At 60.3% G+C, this 26,728-nt stretch overlaps 2 protein-coding genes across 2 annotated transcripts in view; both read left to right on the top strand.

Moving 5' to 3' along the window:
• PRPF6 (pre-mRNA processing factor 6) overlaps positions 1-16,733 on the top strand; it is a 36,674-nt gene extending 19,941 nt beyond the window's left edge. Inside the window, exons 12-21 of the mRNA XM_024128534.3 lie at positions 5,199-5,321; positions 7,561-7,682; positions 9,128-9,266; positions 10,824-10,943; positions 11,192-11,368; positions 11,806-11,939; positions 12,577-12,668; positions 13,862-13,976; positions 15,929-16,055; positions 16,495-16,733. Of these exons, the coding sequence (XP_023984302.1) occupies positions 5,199-5,321; positions 7,561-7,682; positions 9,128-9,266; positions 10,824-10,943; positions 11,192-11,368; positions 11,806-11,939; positions 12,577-12,668; positions 13,862-13,976; positions 15,929-16,055; positions 16,495-16,647 (1,302 nt within the window). The 3' untranslated portion in view covers positions 16,648-16,733. The remainder of the gene's footprint in view (positions 1-5,198; positions 5,322-7,560; positions 7,683-9,127; positions 9,267-10,823; positions 10,944-11,191; positions 11,369-11,805; positions 11,940-12,576; positions 12,669-13,861; positions 13,977-15,928; positions 16,056-16,494) is intronic.
• A 3,335-nt stretch (positions 16,734-20,068) lies between these two features.
• Positions 20,069-21,266, top strand: C14H20orf204 (chromosome 14 C20orf204 homolog). The gene is made up of 4 exons (XM_055090651.1): positions 20,069-20,326; positions 20,508-20,762; positions 20,846-20,998; positions 21,120-21,266. The coding sequence occupies exons 1-4, from the start codon at positions 20,069-20,071 to the stop codon at positions 21,264-21,266; spliced, it is 813 nt and encodes a 270-aa protein (XP_054946626.1).
• Positions 21,267-26,728: the final 5,462 nt, after the last annotated feature.

The raw sequence follows: 26,728 nt of genomic DNA, 5'->3' as shown, positions 1-26,728 counted from the left end.
GTTCTTCTAGATTTTTTGATGATGGCCATTCTGACCGGTTTGAGATGATATCTCATTGTGGTTTTGATTTGCATTTCTCTAATGATTAATGATGTTGAGCATTCTTTCATGTGTTTGTTGGCAATCTGTATATCTTCTCTGGAGAAATGTCTGTTTAGTTCTTCTGCCCATTTTTGGATTGGGTTGTTTGTTTTTTTGTTATTGAGCTGCGTGAGCTGCTTGTAAATTTTGGAGATTAATCCTGTCAGTTGCTTCATTTGCAAATATTTTCTCCCATTCCGAGGGTTGTCTTTTGGTCTTGTTTATGGTATCGAGATGATACGATTTAAAAGAGAGTGAGCCTTAGAGCTTCTGTCACTCAGGTCCCCGTCTTTAACTTCTGTAGTTCGTGGCCAGCGAGGTCTTTGAAAGCACCCTAACCCGCCGCCAGGCCACAGCTGCCCTCTCCTGCCTCCTCCTGCCCCTTTGCTTCACCCACTGCCCTCAGCCTCGGAAGGCGGCCTCAGACCTCTGCCACCTCCCTTCTCGTGCCCCTGCTGCCGCAGTGCTGCTTGCCCTCCTCCCAGTGGCTCCAACTGCTGCACCGGAGCTACTCCAGCATCTCCCTCCTCCCGAGGAGGTGGCGATGGATCAGTACCTCTGTTCTCTTCCCTTCCTGTGTTTGGGCAATGTTTTAAAATCTCAGGTGCAAGGCCTCATATGTATCTCTGAAATCTAATCATTTAGATTCAGCTCCTTTATTTTTTTAGTGTTGTTTAACCATTTTTGACATTCTCATTCCTTTGTGTGGATCCCGGTTTCCAGCTGGTGTCACCTTCCTTCTGCCTGACGGACTTTTTTGAACATTTCTTTCAGTGCAGGCCTGATGGTCCGTTCTTCCAGTTTTTGTTTTTTTGTTTTTTTGGGTTTTTTTGCGGTACGCGGGCCTCTCACCGCTGCGGCCTCTCCCACCACGGAGCACAGGCTCCGGACGCGCAGGCTCAGCGGCCATGGCTCACGGGCCCAGCCGCTCCGCGGCATGTGGGATCTTCCCGGACCGGGGCACGAACCCGTTTCCCCTGCATCGGCAGGCGGACCCTCAACCACTGCGCCACCAGGGAAGCCCCAGTTCTTCCAGTTTTTAAATGTCTGGGAACAGTCTTTATTTCATCCCTGCTTTGAAAGATATTTCCTCTGGGTGTAGAATTCTAGGTTGACAGTTTTTTCTTTCTGGGTTGTTTCCAGCGAGACACCTGCTGTCATCTTTGCTCCTTTGTACGTACTTTTTTGTTAAAAATTAAATTAAAAATTTTTTTAAATTTCTAAATTAAAAGATTTCTATCTGCTTTTAAGATGTTTTTCTGTATCATGGGTTTTGAGCAGTTTGGTTGTAATCTGACTTGGTGTGGTTTTTCATGTTTCTTGTGTGTAGAGTTCGTTCAGTATCTTGGATCTGTGGATTTATAGATTTTATTGGATTTGGAAAATTTGTGTCCCCTGTTTCTTCAACTCATCCTCTTTGAGGCACAATTACCTGCTCATTAGGCTACTTGAAGCTCTCTTCCAGCTCATGGTGATCTATTCATTTTTAAAATTATTCTTTCTGTTTCTTTTTTTTTTTTTAATTTATTTGTTTATTTATTTGTGGCCGTGTTGGGTCTTTGTTTCTGTGTGAGGGCTTTCTCTAGTTGTGGCAAGCGGGGGCTACTCTTCACTGCGGTGCGCGGGCCTCCCACTATCGCGGCCCTGGGCACGAACCTGTGTCCCCTGCATCGGCAGGCGGACTCTCAACCACGGCGCCACCAGGGAAGCCCCTCTGTTTCATTTTTTAACAGTTTGTTAAGCTATAATTAACCATCCATAAAATTTACCCATTTAAAGTGGGTAATCAGTGGGTTTTAATATAGTGGGTTATTCATCTTTTTATTGTTTATTATTTATTTTTATTATTGAGTGGTGAGAATTTTTTGTATATATTTTGGATGCAAGTCATTTGTCAGTTGTTTGTGTTGCTTATAGCACAAATGTTTTCGATATAGTCCGATTTATTTATTTCTTTTGTTACTCGTGCTTTAGGTATCATGTCAAAGAAACCTTCCCTAACCTGAGGTTATGAAGATTACTCCTGTGTTTTTTAAGATTTTTATTTTTTTAGCGCTTACCTTTAGGTCTGTGATCCATTTGCCTTAAAAGAGTTGAACTTCATGCTTTTACAAGCGCGTGTCCCGTTGTCCTGGCGCCGCTAGCTCTTCCCCTGTTGAGTAGTCCTGGCACTGTTGTGGAGAACCAGCTGGTCATAAATGTAAAAGTTTGCTTCTGGAATCTCAGTCCTGCTCCGTGAGGCTGTATATCTGGGTTTATGCCAGCACCACACTGCTCTGCTTACTGTGGCTTTGAAATGAGGAGGCTTTGTGAGTCCTCCTACTTTGTTCTTTACAGATTGTTTCGGCTATGCTCGGTTCTTTGTGTTTTCATATGAATTTTAGGGTCAACTTGTCAGAGCCTACAAAATAGCCAGCTGGGATTTTGATAGGGGTTGCATTGACTCTATACTACAGATCATCTGGGCAGACTGTTGCCATCCTAACAGTAGTAACTCTTCCAGTCGGTGAACATGGGGTGTCTTTCCATTTATTTAGTTTTAAAAAATTTTTTTCAGTAATGTTTTAGTGAACTAATATTACACTTATGTAATCTAAAGTACTCTATTATTTTTGATGCTGTCGTAAATAGAATTTTTTACTTTCATTTTCAGGTTCGTTGTTAGTGTGTAGTAATAAAATTGATTTTTAAATATTGATCTTATGTTCTGTGACCTTGCTGAAGTCATTTATCAAATTGTAATAGTTTCAGCAGATTCTTTAGGTGTTTTTTTTTTTTTTTTTTTTTTTTTTTTTTTTTTTTTGCGGTACGGGGGCCTCTCACTGTTGTGGCCTCTCCCGTTGCGGAGCACAGGCTCCGGACGCGCGGGCTCAGCGGCCACGGCTCACGGGCCCAGCCGCTCCGCGGCACGTGGGATCTTCCCGGACCGGGGCACGAACCCGTGTCCCCTGCATCGGCAGGCGGACTCTCAACCAGTGCGCCACCAGGGAAGCCAGGATTTTTTATGTATAGGATTATACTGTCTGTAAATACAGTTTTACTTCCTCTTTTCCAGCACGGTACCTTTTATTTCCCATCTGCTTGCCTGGCTAGAAGAGCAGTGGTGAGGGCCCCCACCTCTGGTCATGGACCTGGAGGACGTCTAGTCTTTCCTGTGGGTGTGGTGTTAGCTCATACGCCCTCTGATGCTCTGGTCGGTTACAGAAATACTCTTTTTTCTCTCAGTTTCGTCTTGGATAACGTCTATTGCTTTGACCTCAAGTTTCGCTAATCTTCTGTGATGTCTAATCTGCTGTTTATGTCATCGAGGACATTTTTCATCTTAGATCTTGGCAGTTTTCACTTCTAGGGATTTTGATCTTTTTAAAGCCTTCTATCACATCTTTCATGTTGCCATATAACATTTTGAACACGTGGATCATGATTATAATAACTGTTTTAGTGTCCTTGTCTGCTCATTCTAACATCTGGGTCAGTGATTTTGGTAGACATTGAATATTTTCTTCTTTATTATGAATTGTCTTTCCTGGTTTCTTTGCATGCCTGATAATCTTTGCTTTGCCGTGGACGCTGTGCGTTTTCCCTTGTTGGGGGCCAGATGCTTTTGTGCCACTGTGAGCGTTCCGGGCTTCGGTGTGGGAGCGCGGTTCTGTTATTGGAAACGTTCTGACCCCGTGGGTCTTGCCTCGACGCTGGGTGGGGTCGACCGTAGTCCTTGTGGGGCGGTTTGGGGTTCGCCCTCCTGTGGCGGTGACTCTGGGTGCTGTGCTCAGTGCCGTGTGTCTCCTGGGGTCTCCGCCCTGGCCAGCGGGGACGGGCGCTGTTCCCGGGCCCAGGCGTGCTCCGAGGACCATCCCACCAACCCTTCTGGACGGTCCTTCCAGCCCGTCTGTGCTGGGCTGTGCTCAGTGGGGACCACGGGGGACCCTCGGCAGAGCCGACACCCGGGGCTGTCTCCCCGTGTGCCTCTCCTCTCTCGTGTCTGGTGCTGCACGCTCTGCCCTCCGAGCCCTGCCGGGGTGCTGAGCTCTGCCCCTTGGCTGTGGGCAGCCTGTGCCCTCTCCTGAGCCTTTGCCCTCAGCTCTCCTGGGCCTGGGATGCCTTTCTGATGCTTATTACCACGCCCGAGGGGCTCAGGCGAGGGCTGCCGTGCTGTGCTCCTCTCACAGCCAGGGAAGCCTGGCTCGGCGTGTCCAGCCGGCCTGGAGTCTCTGGGTGGCGGCATCAGCAGGGTGCTTCCTACTCCTTTAGCTGTTGCGAACAGTCCTGGCGCGTCCGTCGTTTTGAACGACTGGGAGTATGTTCCTTAAAAGGCATTGCTGGGTCAGCCTCTGTGAGTCTTGTTTTGATAGGGAGCTTGAAGCTACCCGCGGTAGAGGTCGTGCCTGTGTCCGTCCTCGGCCGCACGCACGCACCTCTGTCCGCACCTTGGCCTGCACGCTTCGATGTCGTTGGTCTGATGTGTGTAAACGCGCGTTCCTCTCTGCGTTTGCTGGTCCTTCCCCCCGCCGGGCAGGAGGCTTCAGTGGCACTCGGCGTCTCGTCTCTGGAACCACGACTGTCTTCTCTCTGCTTGTCCTGAGAGTTGCTCTCCTGAAGTCCAGTGCTTTTCTGCCGGTCAGCCCGCGCCCCCGCTGCCTGCCGGAATGCCCTGGTGGCTGGTCCTTCCCCAGGTTTCTGTCTCACCCTCCATGTGCTGGGCTCCTTCCCCCAGTCAGGTCTGCCTCTTTGGGGTAGAGTGGCTCTTCCTTTTGTCCATTTCGAATCTGGATCCCGGGCTGACAGTACGAGCGTGAGTGACCTCGTCTTTTACCCCCAAGTGCTTTGGAACTTTCTTAGCATAGCAACCCCTATGGCCACTGAGTTGCCGACTCTGGTACTTTGTACACGGTAGGTGCTTATGTAATGTTTGTTAAGTGGGTAGGTTAGGGATTTGTGGAACACTTATCTGCTGGGTGGCGGGGAAGGATGAGCACAGTCAGCGGGCAGTGGCAGGGCCACGGGGGCACCAGAACCCTTGGAGCTCATCGCCTGCAGCCCGCTCCGTCCAGGCATGCGTCCGCCTGCCAGGCCCCTGCGGCTCTGGGTGGTGAGCGAGCTCCGTGTCCCTCTTTCAGGACGCCGAGGAGTGTGACAAGGCTGGGAGCGTGGCCACCTGCCAGGCAGCCATGCGCGCCGTGATCGGGATCGGCATTGAGGAGGAAGACCGGAAGCACACGTGGATGGAAGACGCTGACAGCGTGAGTGGGGCCGCGCGGGCCTGGAGCCTGGGCTGTGGGGAACCCGCTCTGCTTTGGAAATCTTTCTGACCTGCTGGTTTTTATTTTGTTTTACTTATTTATTTATTTAATTCCTTTTTGGCTGCGTTGGGTCTTCGTTGCTGCGCGCGGGCTTTTCTCTAGTTGCGGCGAGTGGGGGGCTGCTCGTTGGGGTGTGCAGGCTTCTCATTGCGGTGGCTTCTCGTTGTGGAGCGCAGCCTCAGTAGTTGTGGCATGCGGGCTCAGTAGTTGTGGCTCGCGGGCTCTAGAGCGCAGGCTCAGTAGTTGTGGTGCACGGGCTTAGTTGCTCCACGGTCCATGGGATCTTCCCGCTCCAGGGCTCGAACCCATGTCCCCTGCATCGGCAGGTGGATTCTCAACCACCGTGCCACCAGGGAAGCCCAATAACCTTTGATTTAAAAATAACTTTAGAGGGCTTCCCTCGTGGCGCGGTGGTTGAGAGTCCGCCTGCCGATGCAGGGGAGACGGGTTCGTGCCCCGGTCCGGGAGGATCCCACATGCCGCGGAGCGGCTGGGCCCGTGAGCCGTGGCCGCTGGGCCTGCGCGTCCGGAGCCTGTGCTCCGCAGCGGGAGAGGCCACAGCGGTGAGAGGCCCGCGTACCGCAAAAAAAAAAAATAAATAAATAAATAAAAAAATAACTTTAGACTTACAGAAAAGTTGCAAAACTGTAAGAAGAATTCTTTTACGCCCTACACCTAGGTTCCCCCAGATTTACCCATTTCACCACATTCGCTTTTGTGTTCTCCACACGTGCACACACTTGCACACACATGCCCCTTATTTTCCCTGAACTGTTTGAGAGTACATTGCACATGTGGTGGCCCTTTCCCTCTGAACATTTCAGCGTGTGTTTCTTTAAATGGGGACCTTCTCTTATGCAACCACAGCATAGCTATCAAGCTCAGGAGATCAGTGTTGATGTAGGACTATGATGTAATCTGAGGCCTTATTCACATTTCACCGATTGGCTCACTAAGTGCCTTTTGGCAAAAGGAAAAACCCAACTGTGTTCTGGTTGAGGAGCTGCCCAGGGTCATATCCACAGGTCTCCGTGGCCCCGAGAGTTCGGGGGAGGGCTTTGGTCTGTCGTTTTTCATGAGTGTGACTTTTTTGAGAGTACAGGCCCCTTGGTTTGGTCTCCACGCTGTGTCCTCACGGCCGGGCTCTGATCTTTGCAGGACTCTGTCCTGCTGGGTCGGTGGGGGCACATCCTCTGAGCAGCTCAGGCGGTGCCTGCCAGGTCCCTCCCCTGGAAGGCTGCTGTGGCCCTTTGTAACTAGTAAGTATTTTGTGGGGCGACACTGAGACCATGTAAACATGCCGTTGCTCACCAAACTTTGACCCACTAGTTTGCGGGTCCATTAATGACGCTTTTAGCTTCTGTCTCTTATTACTGTGGCATCTGTCAGGTGCTGGTTTTCTAAATATCGTGGCTTCTGCGTTTGATGAGAGTTGATCAGCTGGACTCCTGCAGTGCAGAGCTTTTCTTTCTCCCTTGTTCACGTGGGCGCTCTCCTGCGCCTCCGGTCCCTGGATGCGGGCCGTGGCCGCTGTCTGCGTGGAACTCACATGGTGTCACACGTGTGACCCGGGTACCTCGTGAGCACTAAAGGGTCTCCCGTGCCAGCCATCGTGGTCTCGGGGCTTTTTGTTACGTGACATTTAAGACAGAGAAGTGTGCAGAATGGCCTCGCAGGCTCCCCGTCTCCGCCCACGGGAAGAGCCCAGCTCCCTCTGGTTGCTGAGCCCTTCTGATTCTGAGTGTGGACTCGAGCTCTGTGTTCTCCTTACTTTCCTCGTCGCCCTCGACAACACGGGGGCCTCGGTGGGCGTCACCCTGCAGACAGATGGCCGACTGTGGGAGCAGTAACTCTGGAGCCCTTTCAGGCTTTCTTCCGTTTCTCTGTCGTCTCTTCACTTGGGCTGGAGCAGGCAGCTGTCCTCGGCGCTTTGTGACCTGCAGGAAGAGCGGAAGCCCTTGGTGCCCCTGAGCGTGGGGCTTTCCAGGGCTCACCCCCGGAGATGGGCTGGGCTGCCCATCCCCCAGGCCCTGAGCGCCTGTCACTTGGTCCCGTGGGGCCACGGAAGCCCCAGAGTCTTTGTAACTGGCGCACAGGGCTCGGGTCAGGAGTCACAGAGTGGGTACCCGTCCCGGGTCGGTGCCGGGCCGCCCTGTTCACGGCCCTCTTTCTGCCCTAGTGTGTGGCCCACAGCGCCCTGGAATGTGCCAGAGCCATCTACGCCTACGCCCTGCAGGTCTTCCCCAGCAAGAAGAGTGTGTGGCTGCGGGCCGCGTACTTTGAGAAGAACCACGGCACCAGGTATGTGGCAGGCCCGCCGCCCTGCGCCGGCTTTAGGCCTCTTGTCCCCGTGGGTGGGCTAGGGCCTTGTTCGGGGTCCAGCCTCTGTGGCGAGGGGCGGAAGCTCTCGGGCTTTTCAGCCAAGCTGTCTTCCTGGCACCTTCTGCACTAGCATTGCTGCTGTTGTATAGTGCCAAGGCACTGAGGGGCCCGTCTGCCCAAGTGCCTGCAGCTGAGCCAGGGGCACTGGTGGTTTGAGGGGTCCCTGGGGCAGGGCTGCAGCCCGAAGTCCCACGTCTGTGGGGCTCTGGCTTCGGCAGCGTGGGCGGTGCGGCATCTGGGCCCCGGCAGGCCTGTTTTTCATTTCAGCTGTGCTGCATTTGGGTTTGGGCTGGTTTTTGTGCTCCGAGGAGGTCCTTGACAGTTTTCTTTAATTGTCCTCTTTAATTGAAAAAACCTTTCGGGTCTGCCTCATTGGCTGTAACTGCTGATTAAATTAGATGTTGCAACGTCTGCAGTTAGGTGGGCAGCCTCTGCCCGGGTCCTCTGCTGCGTCCTCTCTGCTCGGGCCTTGCTGGTCCCACCTGGGCTGCAGCTGGGAGCACGGAGCCCCTGTTGCTTTTCTTTTGTCTCATCGATCAGTCTTGGGCTTTTCAGGGAGTCTCTGCTGCGGAAGTTCCCGTTCCCACCGGCTGCTGTGTGTTTTGCAGTTAACTCCTTCGGGGACATTTTGAAATGACCCTGCCGGTTCACCCCGTGCAAGTCCACCCGGGCAGTCCTGTCTAGAGCAGGGCTGCTCCTGAGGGTCTTGGTCCCTGGGTTCAGGGGCAGTTCCCCGCCCCTGGCTCTGGTGTCCTTGGCGGGGTGAGGGGGCCAAGGGCTTCAGACCTGGGGGTCTTGGTTCCGGTGTCGAGCTTCACGTCATGCAGACGATTCTGTGCTCTCAACTCGGTCTTGCTGCCGAGGCCCGGGGAGGTCGTCTGTGCCGGGGGTATTACAGGGGTGGTGGGCTGCGCAGGGGTTGGGGGCTTCACACCTGAAACCCAGGCTTCTTGCTTGATGGTGACCTAAAATAACTTTCTTCAATAAGACAGTTTCTCTGGATGCCGGAGAGTAGACTCTGGTAGTAATCTTTATCAGCGGATCTGTGGTTAGAGATGAAAAGGCCCCCGGCCCCCAGACCACGAAGTTATCACGCCTCCAGGACACACGGCTGTAAAAGGCTCTCTTGAGAGGTTTTATCAGACTCTGCTGTTTGAACAATGCGTTGCTTTGTAGCACCCTCTTCAGTAGTTGACTTTCGAGCCTTTATGGAGAGAAAAGATTTCCCCACACTCTCCCCATTGTAAAAGTCTGGTCAATCATTGACAGCTTCGAACTTTGAAGCGCTAACTGTCTTTCCAGTGCCTGCGGCTTGGCTGAGAGCGGCCTGCGTTCTCTGGTGGTGACCAGCCCCTGTCTTGCAGGGAGTCCTTGGAGGCCCTGCTGCAGCGGGCCGTGGCCCACTGCCCCAAAGCAGAGGTGCTGTGGCTCATGGGCGCCAAGTCCAAGTGGCTGGCCGGGGACGTGCCCGCGGCGAGGAGCATCCTGGCTCTGGCCTTCCAGGTGGGTGAGGGGTGGGCCTTGGCCTGAGGGCTCCAGCGTCCCGTGCCCTCCTCAAGCCCTCCCCCCTCATCGACAGGAGCTGACCCTAGAGGGGCCGAGCGTGGTCAGGCCGCGTGGGACTTGGGCTGCTCTTGTGGGCAGTGGGGCCCTGAGGGGGCCTGAGAGGAGGAACAGTGGCCCAGACGATGGACGCCTACCTCTCATTTGCCGCCACTCAGTCTGACCTCGGGCTAAGTGTTCCACAGCACAGACCCAGGGAGACAGGAGGGACGGGGCAGCAGCCGGACCACCACGTCCTCACACGAGGGCACGGCGACGGCCACTTTCCTATGTGAACGTTAGGGTGTCCGGTCCGCGCAGGAGGAAGGCCTGTCCCCCGTGCCCGAGCGTAGTTGCCTGCATTGGCAGGGCCCTCACACGAGGGCCACCTAGCGCTGCCCAGGCCCGTCAGCGGGTGGAGTTGAGTTCAGACAGCCGCGCCTAGCCAGGCTTACCGTGGCTGATGCCGTGAGCTGTGCCTTTTTCTTTTCTTTTTTCAGTTTTTTTTTTTTTTTCTTTTTTGGCTGCGCCACATGGCACGTGGGGTCTTAGTTTCCCGACCAGGGATTGAACCCGTGCCCCCCTGCACTGGAAGCTCAGTCTTAACCACTGGACCGCCAGGGCAGTCCCTGTGCCTTTTTCTTAGGACCTGATTTTTATTGTCATGTGTGACATCCTGATACTTTATGTCGACAGGGGTGTTAGTCAGTGGTTTGCACCATGCTTTTTTATATACTAGAGAGTCTGCGTCACTCTGTTGTCACCCAGGCTGGCATAATAAGGTCTGCCCCTCCCTGAGTAAATACGTGGAGGGGCCTGGCCTGGGTCTCCCTTGTGCTCTCAGCTGTCGTCTGGGCGCCCAGGGTGGAGGACACTCCCCCTCTCCCAGTGGTCCCGGTGCTCTCCCACCACTGCCCGGGCAGTGCTGCCCGTCTCCGCCCCTCTTCTCCTTAGCTGCCACCGGGGCGGGGGGCGGGGTTGCTTCTCAGGTTGGGCACGTGGTCAGGCTGAGTGTGGCCAGCAGCTGGCTGTGCTCTCAGGAGGCTGGAGGGCACCACCCACGTGTCTGCTGGACTCTGGGTTGTACGTGACCCAGTCCTGACCCTGGGAGCCCTCTCCGTGCCGTCCGTGATGTCCCGGGCATCCTTCCGTCCTATCCACGTTGACACACCGGGACGGCCAGTTCCTCATCGCCAGGCTTGGGAAGGAGCAGGATTGGGTGGGCGGATCCACGCGGGTGGGACGTGAGCGACGGCGTCGGCAGGCGGAGGGTGGCGGTTGGCCCCACGGCCCCAGTGCCGTGGAGGCTGCGCGTCTGTGGCAGCGAGACAGGCTGGCTTGTTTGTGGGGAAGTCGGTGTCCTGGGGCTGGGCTCTGCTCTGTTCCCCGTTAGCCCAGGACACGCCTGGATTAGACGTCCTGCTGCAGAGCGAGGCCCGGTGTGGCTCCCAGGCGGGCTGCCTCCGGTCAGGGTGGCCTCGCCCCGCTCGCTGCTGAAGCTGCGCCCTTGCCCCGCAGGCCAACCCCAACAGCGAGGAGATCTGGCTGGCGGCTGTGAAGCTGGAGTCCGAGAACAACGAGTACGAGCGGGCGCGCAGGCTGCTGGCCAAGGCGCGGAGCAGCGCGCCCACCGCCCGGGTGAGCAGAGCCGTCCCGCCCGCCACGTGCGGGGGCCCCCGCGCCCCGCGCCCCGCCTGAGGCCGCGGTGCTCGGAGCTCGTTTGTTCACTCTTGGCTTTAAAATGCATTCACGTGTGTAGCCCTGGCTTGTCCCGAAAGATACGAGACAGCGTTCGGGGTGAGCTCTGGGTGAGGCGAGTGCCAGGAAGGGGCCAGCCCAGCCCAGGCCCAGCGCCAGAGCCGGGCTGAGGCCGTCTGGTCCCTCAGGTGTTCATGAAGTCTGTGAAGTTGGAATGGGTGCTGGGGAACATCGCGGCTGCCCAGGAGCTGTGCGAAGAGGCCCTGAAGCACTATGAGGACTTCCCCAAGCTCTGGATGATGAAGGGCCAGATCGAGGAGCAGGAGGGGCTGGTGGAGAAGGCCCGGGAAGCCTACAGCCAGGGGGTGAGCCTCGGCCTGGACCCTGGCACCCTCTCCTCCGGCGGGAATTTGTCAGCCACTTGCTTGGGCCCAAGCTCGGAGGAGCTGTGGGCTTGGGGCAGACCCGTCCCCTGACCCAGTCCCGGCTTCTGCCCCCCACCAAGCCGTGCACGCTGCACTCAGCAGAGTACGGTTTACGGCCCACGTAAGGCACAGGCTGCTGAGTCAACACCCGTGTGTACGTGCACGTGGCACGGCGTGCTCATGAACACACACCCCGTGCACGTGTGCACAGTACAGCCGTGCGTGTAGACACACGCCTGGGCGTGAAGCGGCCGGGTCTCTGGGGTCAAAGGTGGCCCTCACTCCCGGCTCGAGGAGCCACCACGCTGTTAACAGCCCCTCCCAGATGCCAGCTGAGCCCTCTCTCACTTGTCTCTCACTTGTGTCTGTGGCTGCAGTTGAAGAAATGTCCCCACTCCACACCCCTGTGGCTTTTGCTTTCCCGGCTGGAGGAGAAGGTTGGGCAGCTGACCCGAGCTCGGGCCATTCTGGAGAAGTCTCGCCTGAAGAACCCGAAGAACCCCGGCCTGTGGTGAGTCCCTGCGCCGCCCGCCCGTGAGCCAACCTCGCTCACACACTCAGGCCGAGGACTTGGTGCAGCATTTCCAGCTCAGCCTCCGTGGGAAGGTGCCAGCCGTGAGGAGTCCTGTCTCGGCCGTGGGAGGGTTCAGACCGGCCTGAAGGTAGTTTGACGCAGTGTAGCTTGTGTTCAGATTAAGGGTTCCCCAGAAGAGCCAGGAGCTGCTGATGGGGCATCGGGGGTGGATGACGCCAAGAGAGTGGACTCTACAGAAGAGGTGATATCTGGGAAAGGCCTTGAGGGATGAATAGGAGTTTGCCGGGTGAAGAATGTCCATAGGAGGCTGTGCACACAGAGATGCAGCGTGTGCCTTCAGGGTGTCAGCTCACTGAGGTGCCCCAGCAGCCGTCAGCAGGCCTGTCTGTCTTCATCCTGGCCGTCTTCGTGCGCACCTCGATGACATCAGAGTCCCAGGTGTCGGCTACTGCGGCGGCTTGAGGGTGGGGGTCACCAGCATCTCCCTCCTCTGGGAGGTGAGCCGCGGGGCAGAGCCGGGAAATCCAGCCCCGGTGGCTCCCCGGGACCTTCCGCTTGTCATCGGGCTGCCGGTGGATGGCGCTGAACCCCCGCCTCGGGCCTCTCTCCGCAGGCTGGAGTCGGTGCGGCTGGAGTACCGCGCGGGCCTGAAGAACATCGCCAGCACGCTCATGGCCAAGGCGCTGCAGGAGTGCCCCAGCTCCGGTGAGCGCCCCGCTCCCAGGCTGCACACAGTGGGCGTCAGGTCCAAACAGACAAAAATACGTCTGTTATACTCGGTCATTTAGACGATTGAACTCAAGCCTCAACGTGAGGAGTTTGACCTCGTGTTCTGAGGCGCTACCTTTTTTTTTTTTAATATAATTTAATTTTTTACTATTTCATCTCAAGTCTGTAAGTTAGTGCACATGCAGTATAAACGAATTTGGAGCAGAACAGGACACAGGAAAATCACCTGTAACCCCAGTACTCGGAAATCACTGCTTTTAGCTTGTTTGTATTTCTAGAACTTGTATTATTGCACAAAATCAAAGTCATGCTGTGTGTTTGGTTTTGTGCCTCTTTTTTTTTCTTTTTTTTTTTTTTTGGCTGCGTTGGGTCTTCGTTGCCGCACGCGGGCTTCCTCTAGTTGCGGCGAGAGGGGGCTACTCTTCCTTGTGGTGCGCGGGCTTCTCATTGCGGTGGCATCACTTGTGGAGCTCGGGCTCTAGGTGCGCGGGCTTCAGTAGTTGTGGCTCGCGGGCTCTAGAGCGCCGGCTCGGTAGTTGTGGCGCACGGGCTTAGTTGCTCCTCGGCACGTGGGATCTTCCCGGACCAGGGCTCAAACCCGTGTCCCCTGCATTGGCAGGTGGGTTCTTAACCACTGAGCCACCAGGCAGGGAAGCCCCGTGCCTTTTTTTAAAGCTGAAATTTTTGTGAGAGTTTTTCATTATTGAATTCTTAAGAATGCACATTTTTTAGTGGCATCGTGGAATTACCTGCGTGTATGTCAGAAATACACCACTCAACTGGGGGCCAGTTTGCAGGCTGCTATCAATCCCCGGTTGTCTTTCTGCCTGAATCTTCAGTAGCACCTTTGGTTATTTTGTTAAAATAAATTCTCAACTGTGAAGTCACTGAGGCCCTGGGAGTGAACCCTTGGAAGTTGTTGGGACTTCCAGCCTCGCCGCCCCCGGGATGTTGTCCCGTCCGTGCCAGTGGGACCCTGTGGCTCCAGGTGGGCAGTGGGGCAGGCGGCACAGGCGGCCTCTGCTCTTCTGCCCGAGCAGACGTGAGCAGCCATGCGGGAGGTGCAGCTGCGGACACCCTCAGTCTTCGAAGGCTGCCCTTGGGCAGCCTGTGTGTGGACGGGCACATCTCTGAGAGCTGAGGCAGACGTCTGTGTGTCTGGATTTCAGGGGTCCTGTGGTCTGAAGCCGTCTTCCTGGAGGCGAGGCCCCAGCGAAAGACCAAGAGCGTGGATGCCCTGAAGAGGTGTGAGCACGATCCCCACGTGCTGCTGGCCGTGGCCAAGTGAGTGGGTGTCCCGGTGGCGGCGCCTAGCCTCCCACTGGTCCCTGGGGCAGGGCGGGCTCCCCTGGTCCGTGGCCTCCACGGCTCCACGACCGAGCGCATCTCTGGGTCGAGGCCCCCTGGACGTGGGCTACCTGGATGGCCTGGGTCGTCCTGGACCCCGACCCTCTGTCCTGGTTCGTTCTTGTGGCTCTGCTCGCTCTGTCTCTACTACTCTTCAGTTTATTCCTACGTGGGCCTTGGGTTGCAGGACAGACAGAGGCTTGCTGACGCTGGTCCACACGGAATTTAGGTTGCAAGCGAACCTTCTTTGGTTCAGAGGGCTGTAAGCAAGACAACTGTTTCCATTGCGTTCGGGCCAGAAACCAGGCCCTTTGACCTGTGTGACCCCGGGAACAATCCAGGGCCCGTGGGTCAGGCCGTCAGTGTGCCTGCAGGTGTGGAGGCCACCTCCCAGCCTCAAGGGCAAGAGGAGGTGAGCAGGCGACCTCCCGATGCAAGCTCATGCAGGGTGCTGGGTCCGGGGCTCCCTGGGGAGGTGTGGCGGGCCTTCAGAACCTCCTGGACCCGCAGGGTCTCTGCTTCCTTCTAGAAGGAGGACGATGGCCTGAGAGGAGCAACCTGAGTACCGGGCCGGGGTTGGGTGTGGCCGGGCTAGGAGCGACTGGGGTTGGGGCGGAGGGCTCCTTGGGCTCTCACCGGGGCCCGGGGGTGTGTGGGGCCCAGGAGCTCCCGGGCGCCGTGGCTGCCCCGGCAGGAGCCTGGCCCACCTGCCTGCTCAGCTCCTGCCAGCGCCCCCTCCGTGAGGGCCGAGGGCACTGCGCGTGGGGCTTCCCGCAGGCCCCTGAGGCGCAGCCTGGGCCGCCCCCCACCTCGGAGGCTCCCTCCCCCTGTCCCGCCCGCCTGCCCTGTGCTTCCGCCTCCGCCTCCTATTCCACTCTGATAGGGCAGCCATAAAACCTCATAAAAGGCTTTGCAAGGTAAACAGGTCCCTCCTTGCTGTTCCCAGGCTGGTGCTCTGTGTGCTGCTATCTGGGTTTGTGCTCTTTAAATCACAGTTTATCTAACACTGGCAATTAAGAATACCACAAGGCTTAAAAAACAATCAAGCTATCAGAGCATGAAATTATTCCATTTTGTCGCGGAGACCAGCCCACACAGCTGCCTGGAGGGCGCGTGGTGCCCATCCCCTCTGGTGCTTCTGGCTGCGGAGCCGGGTGGAGGATGGAAGCCCCCCAGAGGCCCCGGCTGTCAGACTGCCCACCCCACCGTGCCTCCCCGCTGGCCTGCCCTCCCCTCCCCTCGCTGGCATGTCGGCAAGGCTCCCTGGGCCCCTGACTTGGTTTCTGACGCTGTGGATCCTCTCCTGGGCCTAGTTTTCAGGTTTCTGTGTCTGCTGGTATAGCCCAGGTTCTCAGTGTTGGCTTCGGTTCCTGCTGGAGCTGCCTGGTAGGGCAGAACGTTCCAGAAGGTGAATGTGGAGGAGCAGGCGGAAACTTCACTTCACTTTCCCTAATCAAAGCCTTGATTTAATTTTTGTCAGGTTTATTACTTTCATCTCCCTGTATTTTACTCAAAGGAAAATAATTTAAGGGAGTTGGAAGTTCTTGCTCTGTGAGTGGTTTTTTAAGAAATGCTTTGGTTAGACACTTGAAGGAGGGTTTCAGGTTAGTCACCTGGAGTGGTTTCTGGGTGGTCAGGACTGATTCCTCGGCACCCCTGTGGGAAACCCAAGCTCTCCGGTGAGAGGACAAGACCAGCAGCGCCTGAGCCAGGCTCTGTGCCCCTGTGGCTGCCTGTGGCAGGTCACTAGACTCACCAGGCTCGTCGTCCAGCCCACCCGGGAGCGAGCTGTGGCCCGAGGAGGCCGGGGCCACCCCTAGCGTGGCTCCTGCGGCCCCAGAGTGCCCCCCAGCACCGTCCCCTGGCCGCTCATTTGGTCCCCCCCGCAGGCTGTTCTGGAGTGAGCGGAAGATCACCAAGGCCCGGGAGTGGTTCCACCGCACCGTGAAGATCGACTCGGACCTGGGGGATGCCTGGGCCTTCTTCTACAAGTTCGAGCTGCAGCACGGCACGGAGGTGAGGCACCTGCCGCCCGCTGCCCCCACCCCACCTGTCCCGCAGCGCTGACGGCTGATTCAGCTTCCACGCGGCTTTCTGGCTACAGCCTTGGAGCCTCTCGGCCTGAGATTTAGATGTCTGGGGCATCTTTTAATGAGTTGGTTGTGATGGGGGCTCGGGCCAGGGCAGAAATGGGGCTGGAGCTGAGGGCCTGGGGGTTGTCCTTGTGCCTCGGGGGCCCTGTCCTGCTAGGCAGGAGCCCTCCCGGAGCCCAGTCCCGTTGGGTCCCCGCGGGACGTGGAAGCCAGGCTTGGGGGAGCTGGTCGGCTCCTAGTTGGGGGGCGGGGGCAGGCGCTGGTGTGGGGCCTGGTGGAATGTGGCGGGCCTGCTCCCGGGGAGCGGGGCTGGGGGCGGCGGAGGGGTGGGGGCGCCTCACGCGCCTGTGGTCCCCACCCAGGAGCAGCGGGAGGAGGTGAAACGGCGCTGCGAGAACGCCGAGCCCCGGCACGGGGAGCTGTGGTGCGCCACGTCCAAGGACATCGCCAACTGGCAGCGGAAGATCGGGGAGATTCTGGTGCTGGTGGCAGCCCGCATCAAGAACACCTTCTGACCGTCGCGGCCGTGCGCTGGCTGGGGGCGGGGCGGGGGGCGTGAGAGCTGTCTGTCCCGTCTTTGATTAAAGGCTTTCTAGCAGTTGTGGGGTTTGTGGCCGGCAGGTGTTCTCCGAGCCCTCCCCTCGCGTGCTTTGGCCGCCCCAGTCTGCCCCGTGCTGGATGGGGCTCACTTTGCAGGAGGCCTCGTGAGAGCCCGTGCCCACAGAGGAGATGCCAGGGGAGCGGTGAGGCTCTCCAGGGCTTTATGGAGAATGGTGGCGGGACCTCGTGTCCTGGGTTAGAGCCCCGCGTGGGGACAGCCGGGGTCTGGCTGGCCCGGTGACTCCAGTACCCCTGCGGGAGCACACGCTCTCCCGCCCCGGGGTGGTCTGCGGCCCCCCCACCCGCCCACAGCTGCAGACTGCGTGTGCCCCTGGGTAGGTGACTTTCCTGGGTGCGGACGGGCTTGGCCCCTGAGGTGCTGCCCCCAGCGTGTGAGAGGCTCGCTCCCATGGGCAGGTGAATTCACTTTTGCTAATTGGTAGTCAGCAATTTTAGGCTAAAGCACTTGTAACTGTCCTCTCTCTAGGCTGAATACGCATTCATTACTTGGGAGACTTGAGTGTGTTTTCACCACGTGAGGATGAAAGACTTCCTCGGGCTCTGGATCCCTGCGTCTGTGTCCAGTTGGAAACTAGCTAGTTCTCTTGGAAGGGGGTGTGTTGGCCACGGCTAGAGACATCTGGCCGGAGGTCAGGGTTGGTCCAGAGGCCGTGGGCCAGGGAGAAGAGATGCGGCTTGTCACGTGTGGTGACGAGAAGGGCGGCTGGCAGTTACGCCCACACGTCCTTTTGTAAGAAACGACCCCAGAGGGGCTCCTCGGTGCCTCGTTCTGCGGGCCAGTCACTGACCCGAGGCTTAGCCCTCCGGCAGCAGCCGAGGTTGGGGAGCACGCCCTGCTCATCAGCACCAAGGGCGTGGGCGTCTGCCTGCAGAGCGCGGGCCCAGCCAGGTCCACCTCCGACGCTCTGGGAGCCGCAAGGACGTGGCCAGCCCTGGGCGGGGTCGGACCGTCCCTGCGTGGGGTCGCAACTGCTGGTGCCGGGGGCGGCCGGGCCAGGCCCCGCTCACGGATGGTCTGTGGCTCTGGAAACCCTCTGCCTACCGAGGGCAGCCGGTCCCAGGGGCCGCGCCAGGGTGCTGGGTGTTTTCGCTGATGCTCAGGAGTTTCCTTTGATCTCTTTTGGAGGAGGTGGGGGGGTCCTGCCCCTTGCACTGGAAAGTGCGTCCTGAAGTTTTGAGGAGCTCGACAGCCGGCCTGTCCCTGTACAGATGTGGAAACGGAGGCCCAGGAAGGGGCAGTGACCTGGCTGCGGCCACAGGGCAGCTGGCAGCCCTCAGTTGGTTGTGGCTTCTCCCGGACACTTTCTCTGATCTCAGGTCAGGTGAGGCCTCCCACAGGGCCCTTGGAACGTTCCAGAGCATCTGATTGTCCACATGCAAATGTCTTTACTCCTTTGCCTGGGGACCAGTGCCTCGAGGTGGTGGTGAAAGTACTTTTCTCCCTGGGGAAAACATATCTTAGCTTTTCTTCCACTGACATTTTTCAGTTCCAGCTCAAGGCTCGCTGAGTTGCTAGGCGTCCCTTGTTGGGAGGCACTGCTGGGGGCAGGGCTGGGCAGCACCAGCATACTGCGCGGCAGGGTGCCGTGGCCCAGCCCCCTGCAAGCCTGGTGGGGTGAGTGGCCGTGGGCTCCCCCAGCAAAACACCCCTCAGCCCAGGACGGGCGAGCAGTGGGCGGCACCTCCCCCGAGGGCCGGGCCAGCCGGGAGCCCGGGAAGTCCCCTGCCTGCCTGGGACCTGCTGGGGCAGGACCCCCGGACGTCAGGGTGGGGAGCTGGGGCGGGAGGGTTAGGTCCTGCTCACCTGGTCCTGCTGGTGGCCCGGTTCCTGGCAGAGGCAGCACCTGCTGACCGCTGAGGAAGGCCCTGGAGGAGGGCGCAGGGCGGCCCCCGCTTCTCCTGGCCCCCCTTCCCCTCCGGCTGGGCCCTGCCCTGCTCTCTGCCCACCAAGCACCCTACCCCTCCTCGGCAGAGGAGGTCTCCCAGGTCCGATGGCTTAATCCAAGATCCACTGGGTGGGAAGACGGCCCGGTGGGGCTGGGCTCCAGGGTCAGGTTAATTGAAGAAGTGATTGGATAGCGGTGGGGAGGGAGGGGGCAGGGCTGCGATCCCGGGGCCTCCCTCCTGCTCCCTCCCCCCTTTGCTCAGAGGAGCCAACTTCAAAAGCCTCGTCTGCCTGCCGTCCAGGGAAGCCCTGTTGGCCGGGTTTGGAGCGGGACCTGGAGCGGCAGCGGCCCTCCCCACCTGAGGACCCCAGGACCATGTCCGAGGCCCACGGGCGGGAGTGAGGGAGGGCCTGACCCTGAGAAGCCCATGGTGAGCAGCTGTGGGCCGCTGGGGAGAGGGCTGACTTCGGCTGAGGGGCAGGGAGCGCGCACAGCCCAGGAGAGGCTGCTGACCCGCGGTGTCCCCACCGGGAAATCCCCCTTGCTTCCCGTCACCGTCGTCACCGCAGCCTGGCCCTGGGTGCTCCTGACTGGCCTTCCCGGCAGCGCAGCGGCGGGGGGAGGGAGTCTCCCTCCTGGAGCTGGGGCCACCCTGTCCTCGTGGGTTGGACTGGCTGAGCCTCGGGCCCTGGTCAGGGGCAGACAGGCCTTCCCGGGACCCCCCGGGCAACCAACCTACCGCACTTGGACATCCTTCCAGCAGCAAGGGCTCTTGTTCTCACTGTGAACTCTGACCCTCAGCAGGCAGGGGGCGGCTGAGTTGGCCATCACGCCAGGCCTGTCTAGGGAGGGGGTGGGCTTCGATAAGGGCCCACAGCTAATTGCATTTGGTCCTCCGGCCAACGCTGCCGGGTGCCTCGGGCGGGGAGCCCCCACGGCCCCCAAGCCCGGCCCTGCGTGGTCAGGCTCTCCTGCCAGGCTGGGAAGCAGAGTCGAGTCCTGTGTCTGGAGTCCCAAGTCTCGCTGGGTGCACATGATTGATTTTCCAGTGCTGTGTGACTCCAGCCTGGGGGCTGGGAGCCTGCGGACAAGCTGCTCTTTCTGGTGTCTGGGCTTCTGAGCGGGGGTGGGCTTCTTGCCCATGAGAGCCAGTTCTCTTCATTCTGGGGGAGGGGAGCCCTGGTGGTGTGGACCGCGGTCCCCTTCCTCCCTTCTTCGCCTTGGGCTTTCCCCAAGCCTTCCCCTTCCAAAGGGGTGTGGCCTTGAGCTCTGAGCCCTCACCCCTGTCCTGGTTGGGTCGGGGGTGCAAGGGAACCCTAGCTCCCACGGCTCTCAGAGCTGGTAGCAGAGCCATGGGGAGGGTGAGGAGGAGCTGCCCGGCCATTGAGGGGGCAGATGAGTTCTGCCCTCTCCTGTGGGGCACCTGGAGATGAGCCCAGCTCTGGTGGGCATGGGTCAGGGCATGGCCAAGGGTGAGGCTGTACAGGGGGTGCTTCCTGCTGTAGCCAGACCTAGGTCAGTCCTGCCCTCCAGTCTTATGGGTACTTGGGCCCTCGCACCCATGCAGACCAGAGCTGCGGGTGCTGTCGTCTGTCCTTCCCCAAACCTGCCAGCCCTGTGCCTAGAGCATTTGTTGAATGGCATGGCGACGTCTCTGTTACACCAGCTCAGAGATTCCCGTGTGTGTGTGTGTGTGTGTGTGTGTGTGTGTGTGTGTGTGTGTGTGTGTGATTCCCGTGTGTTCGTGTGTGTGTGTGTGTGTGTGTGTGTGTCGGGTGCAGGGGCCGGGGGGGCAGGGTGAGCACGTTGCCCGCAGTGCTGCGGGAGGGTCGGCCCCTCCGCAGACTCTGAGCCTGGATCCCTCCCAGGGGCCCCCCAGGCCCGCACTCTGGGCGCTCCTGCTGGCGCTGCTGGGGGCTGCACCGGGCCGGGCCAGGCTCGGCGCCTGCAGCGTCCCCGACGTGCTCCACCACTACCGCGCGGTCATCTTCGAGGACCTGCAGGCCGCGGTGAGGTGGACCGGGCCGGGCTCCAGACAACTCCATTTCATTCAGAAAAACCTGACTGGAGCCGCGGCCTCCCGATGGCGGGGCCGGGTGGGAGCCTCCTGTGGCGCCCATAAGGTATGGAGACCTCACCACCCAAGCCCTCCAGCCCCCTCCCCACGGGGCTCCTCCCCCAGTCCCCCGCTTCCTCCCCTCCCCAGGAGCACAGTATCCTACTGTCCATCGTGGCCCTGGGTCGGACCCTACGTGGGGCGGTGGCCGGGGGCCGCCGCGGGGCTCTGGAAAAGGCAGCTTGGACCGTGGCCGTGCGCACCGAGGCGGTGATGCGGCGCCACTGCCGGACGCTGCGCCAGGTGCGCGTCCCCGCTCGCTCCCACGGCCCCGCGGTCTCCCTTCCCAGGGGCTGGACACGAGCTGCGGGGGAGGGGGCGGGCGGGGGCCGTGCCCACGCCCTGACCGACGCGTCCCCGACAGCGGAGCCGGCGGCCCGAGACGCGCCCTGTTCGGCGTCGGGGCGGCCGGAGGCGGCTCCTGCTGCGCGCCCTGGACGCCGTCGCCACCTGCTGGGAGAAGCTCTTCGCGCTGCGCGCCGCGGCCACCGACGGCTCCTGGGGCCCCTAAGCGCCCCGAGCGCGCGGGGCGGGGAGAGGGCCTCGCGGCCCGGCCCCTCCCTCGCCGCGGCCCGCACTCCTCGGAGGGCCCGGGACTGGGAGGCGGGGCCTGCCTGGGGAGCTGGTCCCGGAGGGGGCCCGCCCTCCGCCCCCAGCAAGGCCCCAATAAACTGAGCTGGTGCTGCGGCCCTGTTCGCTCTTTCTTCGCCTGCCAGCTGTGGGACCAGGAGCCGCCCCGGGTCCGCGCCTCGGTGGGGAGGGGGCGCTGGGGCCTCCCGCACGCGCGGTGTGGGGGAGGTGGGGGGGGGGAGCGGCGGTGCTCCCAGGCTCGGCCAGCAGGGGGCGCCTCGGGACGGAACTCCTGCTAAGTCGGCGCTGCAGGCTTGGGCGGGGGGCGCGGGGGCAGATGGGGACTCCTGCTGGTCCTAGAATGTAGCGTCGTATCCGTCCTGCTCCACTCTGGGATGGGGGAAGGGTGGAAATGGAGGGGAGGGGAAGGCTGAGCTTTGTGAATTCGGAGCAAAACAACCGGATAAAGGAAACGGGCCTGAAGGGAAGCGAGCTGCGGCCCTGGCTGCAAGCTGGGCCAGGCCATTTCCTGTGGCCTGGGAAGGGTGGCAGCAGCTCCTCGGCGGGCCTGGACAGGCCAGCCGGGGACCCACCGTCTTGTGTCCTGGGACCTTTTGTTTGCGTGGCCCAGCGGAGGGCTGATCCCCAGAGTCCCGCACCTACAGCCGCTTAGGCCTGGGGGTCCGTGGCCCCCTCCCGGATCACAGCCTGTGAAGCGGGGGGTGCAGCAGGGCAGGCAGGGCACCTGGTCAAGGTGGGTGCCTGGTCGGTACACCTGTCACCATGCTCTTCCCTGACAGGTGGACAGACCCGCTAGGCACCGAAGCAGGCCTTGCCCTGGGCACCCTGGCAGAACAGAGGCGAGCAGGAGATGCAGACAGGCCTTGCTGGCGGAGCCGTCGGCAGGGCACAGCTGGCCCCGACCGCCCCCGTTGTGTGCGTGTGAACGCGTTCAGTCTGAGCAACAGGAGCGACTGTCCCTGGTTCGTACAGTAGGAAACCGAGGCACTGGGAGTTTACAGGACTTGTCCCAGGTCTCACAGCAGGAAGCGTAGGAACTGGAATGAGAGCCAGGCCCCAAGCAGGGTGACGCCCCGCATGTGCCCTGTGTGCAGGTCGCGGACCTCAGGGTGCATCCAGTCGCCTTATAGGTTCCCAGGCCACGTGGTCGCACTCCGAGTGTGAGGGTGGCCTGGGCAGGGGGCCTGTGTGGTTGAGGTGAGGCTGGAGGAGGTGGGCCTGGACATGGGTGGGGTGAGGGGAGGTCCGGGCAACCCCAGGGTCCCGGCCCGAGCCCCTGGGGGAGTCCTCCTCTTGGACTTGGGGAACACCGGTGGAGGAGCAAGCTGAGGGGAGCAGTCTCGTCGCTGGCTCCTGCTGTGCAAGCCTGGGGGTGTGGCCAGGTGTCCAGGTAGGAGGGAAAAGTCCCGCTTTGGTCGGAGCACAAGGCCTGGGGGAGCTGAATCGGGCCTGGTAGAAGGTCAGTAGGAGAGTCCAGGGGTCTGGGTGCAGGGACGGGGAGGGAACAGGCCCTCCACAGGGGCCCCCACCATGCTCCTGCTTTCCCAAGGGCACCCGGCTCCTTGCACTTGGACCCGGCCCAGCACCAGGGCCTGTGGGGAGCGTGCTCCTCCTAAGGGCGCCTGGGCGTGGCCTCTGGGCCGTCCCGGCCGCTGCCCACGAACAGCACTCCTCGCCGCCGTGGTGAGCGGGCAATGGGCAGCCCTTCCGTCCGCCCACGCCTGAGGCAGTTCCCAATAAACCCCGTTTCAGGGGGGCTGGGAGGAGGAGCCGAGGCCTCAGCGACGGGGACACAATCTCCGTCTGAGTCCTGGGCTGCGACCATGGTGGTGGACAAGATGCTCCTGCACCCTGGCCCGGCTGTTCCTCCCTGGGGGCTCCTGCCAGAGCCTCCCCGGCAGGGAGCGCGCGCGCGCGCGCGTGTGTGTGTCTGTGTGTCTGTGTGCGTGCGTGCGTGTTGTGTGTGTGTGCACGCGTACACAAATGTATATGTCGAGGTGTGTGTGCACAGGGATGTGTGAGTGCACGGGTCCAGGTTCCTGCCCCACCCTGCCTGGCACGGCGCCCCTCTCTCAGGCACACCCTCCTGATGTCTAACCCTGGTCTGTCCTGGCAAATTGACCGCCTGGGCGTGGGGGCTGGAGGCCTGTGGCCTGAGCTCGACGACCCCAGTGGTCCCTCCCTCATCTCACTTCCAAGTTGTTCTCAGCACAAGACCCCCACCCCCCGCCCCGGCCACCGCCGGCCACCCTCTGCACTTCCTCTCGAGGCCTCAGTGCCAGGCAGAGGCTCTGCACATCGCGCCCAGGCCTGCTTCTGCCAACCCCCAGATGATGGGTCAGCATCACGGCTGTGGGGACATGGGCCACTGTCCCCCATATCTTGGAAACCACCTGTATTAGTTTCCTAGAGCTGCCATAACAAATTACCACAAACTAGGTGACCTAACACAATAAAATTTTCTTCTCTCACAGTTCTGGAGGCCAGAAGTCCAAAATCAGTACCATTGGCCTGAAATCGGGTGTTGTAGGGCTGGGCTGGGCTCCCTCCAGGGGCGAAACCATTCTTGCTTCTTGAAGCTTCTGGTGGCTCCGGGTGTTCCTTCGCTTGTGGCTGCTTTGCTCGCACACCCTCCTGATGTCTAACCCTGGTCTGTCCTGGCAAATTGACCGCCTGGGCGTGGGGGCTGGAGGCCTGTGGCCTGAGCTCGACGACCCCAGTGGTCCCTCCCTCATCTCACTTCCAAGTTGTTCTCAGCACAAGACCCCCACCCCCCGCCCCGGCCACCGCCGGCCACCCTCTGCACTTCCTCTCGAGGCCTCAGTGCCAGGCAGAGGCTCTGCACATCGCGCCCAGGCCTGCTTCTGCCAACCCCCAGATGATGGGTCAGCATCACGGCTGTGGGGACATGGGCCACTGTCCCCCATATCTTGGAAACCACCTGTATTAGTTTCCTAGAGCTGCCATAACAAATTACCACAAACTAGGTGACCTAACACAATAAAATTTTCTTCTCTCACAGTTCTGGAGGCCAGAAGTCCAAAATCAGTACCATTGGCCTGAAATCGGGTGTTGTAGGGCTGGGCTGGGCTCCCTCCAGGGGCGAAACCATTCTTGCTTCTTGAAGCTTCTGGTGGCTCCGGGTGTTCCTTCGCTTGTGGCTGCTTTGCTCCAATACCTGCCTCTTGCTTCGTGTGGCCGTCTCTCCTCTCTGAGGATCTTTGCTGCTGGATTTAGTGCCACCTGGGTAATCTAGGAAGATCTCCTCACCTCAAGATCCTAAATTACACCTGCCAACTCCCCTTTTTCTACATAAGGTCCCACTCATAGGTTCTGGGAGGTGGATGTATCTCTGGGGCCACCATTCAACCCACTTCAGCATCTTTGCTCCTGCAGGATGAGGGCAGGGTGGTCTTCTGGCTTCTGGGACGAAGTTCACTTGTCCAGGGCGGGGACATCCCAACCAGACCACGTCTGGGGCAGGTGGAGGGAAAGCTGGGGCCACCCTGCTCAGACTTGAGGTCTGGCCCTCCAGGCCCGGCACCGGAGCACATGAGCTACCCCAGTCTTTGCTGGCTGGAACTGACCAGAACCGACAGAGAGATGGAAAGAGACTCAACGGTGAGGACAGAGCCACTGGCCACGGGTCACTGGGCCACGGAGGGCAGAGTGTAGGCGGTGTGACCCGGTGGATGGGCCCCGCCTTTCGTGGACTCGAGGTATCTATCTGCCAGGCCCCAGTGCCCTGCCTTCCCTGCCAAGGCCCTGGGCATGTGGCCTGAGCCTGGTGCTTCCTCCATAAGACACTCTTTCTGGGGCACACACGTGGTGGGGTTGGGGCCTGCACCCCGTGGCGTCCTGTCCTACACGCGTGCCTTCTCAGCTCCTTCGCCCGGGCCGGGCGGGGGCGGGGGGCTGGGACCCAGGGGGAGGGGCTGTGCCGGGGTGGCAGACGCGGCTGCAGAGCACTGGCCAGGGAGCCAGACCGCCCATGTGCAGCGCTGCAAGGAGGGGCCAGGCAGGCTTTGAAGGGTAGTCCGGGTCCCACGGCCTCCCCAGACTGGGAGCCTTTGAAAGAACATCTGGAACACGGGCGACAGGCAAACTAAGTCTCTGGATTCGGAAAACCAAAAACGTGATCCCAATGTGCCACTTGTGTGTTCCCCGCCCCCGCCCACAGGCCCCTCTCTCCCGACCCCCACTGCCCACCTCTGCCCCTCCCCAGGCTGCCGACAGACCGCAGGGGTGGGGTCCGTGCCAACCTCGAGCACTGGCCCTTCTGAGGGCGGCAGAGCGCCTTTGCCCTGCCTGGGGCCCACTCATGGGCTCCAGCGGCACCTCCCCGGTGTCCCCTCCCCTACTGGCCGCCACCCCAGCCCAGCCGAGCACCAGGAGGCAGTGGGAGGTTGTGGGAAAGACGGGTGCCCGCCATGCCAGGCCCTGAACATGACACACCTCCGCGTTCGCGGAGCCAGGGCTCTGGGACAGGACGTGAGTCGGCCGGACCCTGCATCTGGCGCTGGGTGCCGCGAAGGCGCGGGAGGAAACACCTGCACCAGACCTGAAGGCCCTCGGGCTCTTGCCTGTGAGCCTGAGTGTGGGGTCCCTGCCTGCAGGTGTGCGCCAAGGCGTCGTTCCAGTCGTGGTTGACGCGGAAACACACGCGGCCCCCCACTCCAGGAAGCAAAGCACATACTCATGGGGCGGGGGGAGGGAGTGCCAGGTGTTGGAGCCCATTGTCCCTGCCAGTGGCCTGCGGGACCCTGGGGGGCGCCCAGGGACAGTCCCCATCCTGCCCCCTCCCCAGGAAAAGACCCAGCTTTGTAAACACAGAAACAACCATTGGCGCGCCGTCCCCCCCCTCCAAGAGTTAAAGCCCGGAAGAAGCAGCAGGGAGCCCGCACCTGCAGGGCAAAGCGAGTCCTTGTAAGGGGGGAAACGGGGCGGCCAGGGCCTGGGGGCGGGGCGGGCCAGTGTGCGTTGTGGGGAGGTGGGGCGTCCTGCGGTTGGACCCCGGCCCCTGGGTCCCCGGGCTGGAGGGGCACCGCCTGGCCCAGTGAAGTCCTGTCGCCTCCCTCCATGGCCCGGTTGTGACAGTTGCGGCTCGGTGGTAAGGCGGCCAGGGCCCCCCGCCAGGTGAGCAGGCCCGTCCTCCGGCCGCCCCCACGTCCCCTGCCCGGCCGGCGCGGGGCGTGAGGCCAGGGGTCCGGCTGGGGCCCGAGATAAGCGCCGCACCCGCCGCCGCTTCCTGCGCTTCCTTCCAGCGCCGCCGCCGCCGCCGCGGGCCCCTTCCTGTTTTCTCGCGCGGGCGGGCGGGGGCGTGGGAGACAGGGCGGGGTCGTGGGGCAGGGGGTGGGGTCGTGGGGGAGGAGCGGGTTGTGA

The sequence above is a fragment of the Physeter macrocephalus genome, chromosome 14 (genome assembly GCF_002837175.3).
Source record: "Physeter macrocephalus isolate SW-GA chromosome 14, ASM283717v5, whole genome shotgun sequence".
In the NCBI taxonomy this organism is placed as follows: domain Eukaryota; kingdom Metazoa; phylum Chordata; class Mammalia; order Artiodactyla; family Physeteridae; genus Physeter; species Physeter macrocephalus.
Note: the sequence above shows the minus strand (reverse complement) of the source record. Positions and strands in the feature narration are given on the sequence as shown.

Coding starts and splice junctions, on each gene's coding strand:
- C14H20orf204 (XM_055090651.1), top strand. CDS start 20,069: ATGAGCCCAGCTCTGGTGGGCATGGGTCAGGGCATGGCCAAGGGTGAG. Junction 20,763..20,845: donor CCTCCTGTGGCGCCCATAAG/GTATGGAGACCT, acceptor TCCCCTCCCCAG/GAGCACAGTATCCTACTGTC. Junction 20,999..21,119: donor ACTGCCGGACGCTGCGCCAG/GTGCGCGTCCCC, acceptor CGTCCCCGACAG/CGGAGCCGGCGGCCCGAGAC.